Source organism: Pelophylax lessonae (genome assembly GCF_965119305.1).
Source record: "Pelophylax lessonae genome assembly, chromosome: 11".
Lineage (NCBI taxonomy): Eukaryota > Metazoa > Chordata > Amphibia > Anura > Ranidae > Pelophylax > Pelophylax lessonae.
Window position 1 is genome coordinate 149,494,633 of NC_138778.1, and position 6,570 is coordinate 149,501,202.

The window sequence follows — 6,570 nt, forward strand, 5'->3', positions numbered from 1 at the left end:
TGAAGTAGTGCAAGCCTTTTATTGTTTTAATATTGATGATTTTGGCATACAGCTCATGAAAACCCAAAATTCCTATCTAAAAAAATTAGCATATTTCATCCGACCAATAAAAAAAAGTGTTTTTTTAATACAAAAAAAGTCAACCTTCAAATAATTATGTTCAGTTATGCACTCAATACTTGGTCTGGAATCCTTTTGCAGAAATGATTGCTTCAATGTGGCGTGGCATGGAGGCAATCAGCCTGTGGCACTGCTGAGGTGTTATGGAGGCCCAGGATGCTTCGATAGCGGCCTTGAGCTCATCCAGAGTGTTGGGTCTTGCGTCTCTCAACTTTCTCTTCACAACATCCCACAGATTCTCTATGGGGTTCAGGTCAGGAGAGTTGGCAGGCCAATTGAGCACAGTAATACCATGGTCAGTAAACCATTTACCAGTGGTTTTGGCACTGTGAGCAGGTGCCAGGTCGTGCTAAAAAATGAAATCTTCATCTCCATAAAGCTTTTCAGCAGATGGAAGCATGAAGTGCTCTAAAATCTCCTGATAGCTAGCTGCATTGACCCTGCCCTTGATAAAACACAGTGGACCAACACCAGCAGCTGACATGGCACCCAAGACCATCACTGACTGTGGGTACTTGACACTGGACTTCAGGCATTTTGGCATTTCCCTCTCCCCAGTCTTCCTCCAGACTCTGGCACCTTGATTTACGAATGACATGCACAATTTTCTTTCATCCGAAAAAGTACTTTGGACCACTGAGCAACAGTCCAGTGCTGCTTCTCTGTAGCCCAGGTCAGGCGCTTCTCCCACTGTTTCTGGTTCAAAAGTGGCTTGACCTGGGGAATGCGGCACCTGTAGCCCATTTCCTGCACACGCCTGTACACGGTGGCTCTAGATGTTTCTACTCCAGACTCAGTCCACTGCTTCCGCAGGTCCCCCAAGGTCTGGAATCGGTCCTTCTCCACAATCTTCCTCAGGGTCCGGTCACCTCTTCTCATTGTGCAGCGTTTTCTGCCACACTTTTTCCTTCCCACAGACTTCCCACTGAGGTGCCTTGATACAGCACTCTGGGAACAGCCTATTCGTTCAGAAATTTCTTTGTGTCTTACCCTCTTGCTTGAGGGTGTCAATGATGGCCTTCTGGAGAGCAGTCAGGTCGGCAGTCTTACCCATGATTGCGGTTTTGAGTAATGAACCAGGCTGGGAGTTTTTAAAAGCCTCAGGAATCTTTTGCAGGTGTTTAGAGTTAATTAGTTGATTCAGATGATTAGGTTAATAGCTCGTTTAGAGAACCTTTTCATAATTTTTTTAGATAGGAATTTTGGGTTTTCATGAGCTGTATGCCAAAATCATCAATATTAAAACAATAAAAGGCTTGCACTACTTCAGTTGTGTGTAATGAATCTAAAATATATGAAAGTCTAATGTTTATTAGTACATTACAGAAAATAATCAACTTTATCACAATATGCTAATTTTTTGAGAGGGACCTGTATACTGGCTGGGACAAAAGCAGTGTTTCCACTGGCAGCAGCTCACAGGAGAAAGCCATTGTCTTCCCATCAGGAACCACAGAGGAACATGGCATATGTAGGATGTCACTAAGCGAGGGGAGGCAACGCGTTTCAGAGCATACGCATTGCCATAACCAGGCATACGCGCTACCATCTTTTCCTTGAAACACTGCAAGTTTAGGAGACATTCACTCTACATACAGTTAATCATCATTTTGGGCTTACCTGTATGTAAAGTTTACAAACTGCGTTTACTACTGCTTTAGGTAGGTAGGTTGAGAGGAGTGAGTGTTAAGGCATTGAAGGCAAGGCAATAGCTCAACCAGTAGAAATTGTTCTCTTGTCCTGAGTTTTCAGCGCTAAAAGGCCAACTCCTGGTAGGTGTCTACTTGATGGTTTAGGCCCAAAAAACATTCTTGACCTCTAACCTTAGGCCTCCCTTTTGAGTTAACTCTCGCCTCACCTGAACTCTAAAATGTAGCCTAACCCATATTGTAACACATTAGCTCCTACCTAAAATTCAACATCAATCCTTAACTTTTAAATTTACTCTAACATTAAACCTAAAACTTTACCTTTACACTAACGAACACCATTTCTCAGCCATACAACTCTTCTGTTTATCAAACGTACCAGGCTTTTCTGCATCAGGGCCTGCCCTGGAATTACAAATTGCCTACAAATAGCTCCTTGCCCACTTCATGCTGTGCAGCCATACAACATAGTGGGTTTGGCGGGACCTTGAGAGGAATATGTATTACTATTTGATTTTGTTTTCAGGTTACCAGCTCCTCGTCTGTTTTCATTGCAGGTTTGGTTTGTGTTGGGCTTTGAATAGTTTGAGATGTTTTTGTGCGCATATTACTTTTCTGCTTTTCTTTTACACTAGGCATTTTTTGAAGCTCATCCAGCGCCCTCTGCAGAGCGAACGGTGCAACAGTGCTGTGAAAATATAGTCTTGAATGCTGCCTGGCTGAAGAGAGATGGTGATGCCATGCACCAATATCTACTGCTGCGCAAGTCACCTTCATCTGCTGTGTGAATGTGCACAGTCATTCCCATCCGCCTGCTGTCTCACCGCCCCAACAGGCTAGACCCTAGGCCCCCTCCATGGGAGGCTCTGTACTTGTCCTCCCTCATCCCTCAACACCCTTCCACCTACTGGGGAGCTGGTCAGAAAACAGAAACCCATGTCAGCTCCTGCTTAGTCCCCAACCAACCTCCTTAGGGATTTTATTAAATTGCTCTGTCAGTCTGTACATATGGGAAAAAAAACAGCATCAAGCTGCTAACTGTGAATCGCCATAAAGCTCTTCAGAGGAAATTCTGCCTCCGAGTAGACCAGGAGAGGGACTTTTATATTGGCTTATGTGAGGCAGATATATCTGGCACCACTGTAGGTGGTTATCTATGAGAAAAGGGAGCGCAACCTGACAAGTTATTACAGAGTGTGAATTAGCCAAGACCAGGTTTGGAAAATGGCTGGGTATATAGACTTCTTTATTTTTGATGAGGGCCATCCCCTCTTGTTTGCTCCCTTAATTACCTCTTGTATTTCCCATCATAAGAATACTGTAACTGTTGGTTTCCTGTTGTCTGTTTTGGAGTTTAACCCATTGTTCTGGAAGGAATATTTAATCTTGGGGGTCTGAGCTCAATACATTCTCATGCCCAGGACTCCCAACTTTTCAGTGGCCTGGACCATTAATCCCTTCAGTACTGAAAAGCCTTGTGCAGTGGCAGCCTGTTTGGTGCTGATGGACTTGTCCTTAATTTAGATTTAACTATGCTAAAGAAGAACAAGGTGAACTGCCTTGTGCTCCTGTTCTTAACATCTGTTCTCTGCCTGTCCTCTCCTTTTCCTTCATAATTTCTAGGTTTCCCAGATTGGGGGATTGTGAAGCATAGTGGCAGGGCCATGGGCCTTGGTTCTCAGACTTGCTTACCGGATTCCTCTTTTGTGCTATTGTTTTAAATCACAAAAATAAAAACTATAAAAAATAAAACAGTTGGCGTTAATAAAGATAAAATGTGAGTGTAACAAAAGTGGTCTTGTCTTTGTGAATTATGGTTTCTGTATATTAATTTATAACTACTGTTAATTTCGGTTAGGGAGTCTTCAAACAAGACCTTCAAGATGAGATAGTCCAAATTGATGAAAGAAATGGTGCATTTATTCATTGCAGTGGGAGGATAGTCTTACAAAGCTCAGTTTGAAGTTAACTGGGCAAAGGCAGAAGTATATCGTCTAGCTAACAACATTAGGCTAACTAAAGTATAGTAATTAATATGCATAAGACATAGGCGTGTTCTAGGTGTGGTCATATAATCAATCCAATCACTGTCCATATCTTCTGAATGGCAAGCCAATAGTTAAATGGGCGTTAACATCATGTGGCTGACACAAAAAGGGAACTAGCAGCAGTTCACCATGACCGTTATTGGTTCAAACTGGTTTGGACCACAAATGTCTATGCGTTGATCAAAACAGGAAGGTAGGTGGTTGGTTTTCATCAGGTGGGGATTGTCATCACAGGTTCAGACTTTTGTTTCCTACAGTTCCCAGAAATGTGTACATTAGCTCTTGAATTGAATTGACAGTGAAAAAGCAGAAGTGACAGTATATGTGGTATATAGAACACATTTATCAGACCCCCATATATTTACTCAATTCCCTCCTCTTGATCCCTATGGTGGGGTCACTACCTTATTTTCCCTAACTAATACAACACCAAGGGTCCACTGTGCTACTTCACTGCTAAATGGTGTAAAGTTCTTCTTAGGATGTATGTGGATACTAGACTTTACTCATTCGTATCACTCATCTTGGTATCATATGTATCTGCTAAATTGACTATCTGGTAACACTCTATCTCTTCCTTGGTCATCTTTCTTAGTCCTGTCATTGTAATAATATTTAGTATTCCACATTTAGCACACCTGAAAAACAAATAAGCAAGCAATCCTATGACAATAATTCCTACAAGGACGAAAATAATTTGAACCCATGAGCCCATCCACCCACTGATATTCCAGCCAGCAAATGGATTCTAATTACTACCCTTTTCAGGGGTGGCGAGATCAATGTCCTGCTTCCTCAGTTTTACCATCTGAAGATGGGCTTATATCATGTCTTGTCTCGGGCTTTCAAACCAGGTACAGCAAGCAGTTTTATTGGGAAGCACACATAGGCCTCCCTGTTTGGCTAATATGAAATCTAAGGCCAATTTAATTTGCATGGTACGCTTGTGTAGTAATCTTGGGTCTGCAGCTATTTCCCTGATTGCACTTTCAGTTTCATTAAACATCTGGTCAACCGATGAACTATAATTATAAAGAGCTTTTTCCATTTTGTCTACTATATTTATACCTCCCCCTAGTATTGCTGGAAACCATGCCCATATTTTATCTCCAGTATTAAATACAGCTTTACGTTTTCATACAGCCATGGGGTGATGGGGGTCCTCTAGATGACTCATTGGTACCTTATATGCCCTAATGTAATTTCCCGCAACTACAAGGGATGGTGCTAATGTCATAATAGAGCAAGAACCATAACTATGTGGAGGTATCTGCTTATAAGCCTTTTGACCACGAGAAGGTAATAAGGATCTATTATGTACATATGGTGTAAAAAGTCTGTGACCAGGGCAACATATATACTCTTTGGTCTGCTGATTGAAACATCTGGCTGCAGAAAGGTTTCCCATCCTAGGATATTGCCACATTCCAGCATGAATTAGAGCAGCGTTTCCCCATTGGTATTTTGCGGTATTTCACCACATCCAAGATGGCCGCCGCTACCTGCTGTTCTCGGAAGGTCGGAAACAGCAGAGATCGCGCAACCGTAATCTCACAACTGATCGCGGGAGTGTGATCTTAATCCTGCCCTGCTGTCAGAGCCTGCCCTGCCATCAGCCAACCACTTAGCTCGTCTGTGAGAGAGCCCGCCCTGCCATCAGCTAACCACTTAGCTCGTCTGTGAGAGAGACCGCCCAGCCGTCAGCCCTGCCATCAGCCATTTTCGATCACTCGTGGTAGAGGAGTGATAGAGAGTGGAGCTAATAGTTAAAGCTCTGCTATCGTCTGATAGAAAGCTCTGTTAGGCAGGGACATGGAAAGCTCTGTTAGGTAGGGACATGGAAATTCTCTGTAAGGAACATTAAAATTCCCTGTTAGGGACATTAAAAGGCTCTATCAGGGGCATTGCAATTCTGTTAGGAACAATAAAAGGCTCTTTCAGGGGCATTGAAATTCTCTGCTAGGGACATTAAAAGGCTCTGTCAGTGACATTGCAATTCTCCGCTAGGGACAATAAAAGGCTCTGTCAAGGGCATTTAAATTCTCTGCTAGGGACATTAAAAGGCTCTGTCGAAACTTATGCATATTCCATCACGGGGTTGAAACCTCTGCGTGATCCATACCCGCTCCTGTTCGGAAACTTGGACAAACCCCTCAACGTCCTGCCGAAGGACCAACGTCTCTTGCTCCAAGCACATAAAATTTGGTTGTCAACTTGTTTCATGATTGCAAGAAGGGCGATTTTGGCCAATTGGATTCACAATACTCCCCCCCCCCCCCCCCCTCTCTGTCTGAAGTGACCACAGGCCTACGCCAACTGCACGCCAGAGAAGTCCTTGATCTTAAATCCCTGTCCTCACCCAATTATACTAAATTCAACCGCAAATGGGATGCTTTCCTACACTCACAATCCGATGTGAATCTTAGTGGATGACCAAGAATCCTATCCCTTATGCCACAGATCAACGGGCCTTTGAGCTACAGCATTACTAACTTCTACTACATGCTTTGATAGTATGACTCTACACCATATTAGGTCCACATAGCTGCCTTTGGCATGACTCTATCACTTGACCGTCCACTGAGATGTTAACCCAATTGCTGTGTGATCTTCCTTTATGTGACATCCCTACTCGATACTTAATCTTGGGGACACCAGGCCTAGCTCCTTTTCTCCAATGGCCTTTTTAACATCCCTAGTTGCATCCACGTCTCCTAAGCTAAGAGTCCATGCCACCCAACCAATTGGTCTAC

General features: G+C 43.3%; 1 protein-coding gene across 1 annotated transcript in view; it reads left to right on the forward strand.

Annotated features, from left to right (window-relative positions):
* The window catches only part of NPEPPS (aminopeptidase puromycin sensitive), a 217,681-nt gene extending 214,120 nt beyond the window's left edge, over window positions 1–3,561 (forward strand). Inside the window, exon 23 of the mRNA XM_082271865.1 lies at window positions 2,405–3,561. Coding sequence (XP_082127991.1) covers window positions 2,405–2,557 — 153 coding nt within the window. The 3' untranslated portion in view covers window positions 2,558–3,561. The remainder of the gene's footprint in view (window positions 1–2,404) is intronic.
* The last annotated feature ends 3,009 nt before the right edge of the window (window positions 3,562–6,570 follow it).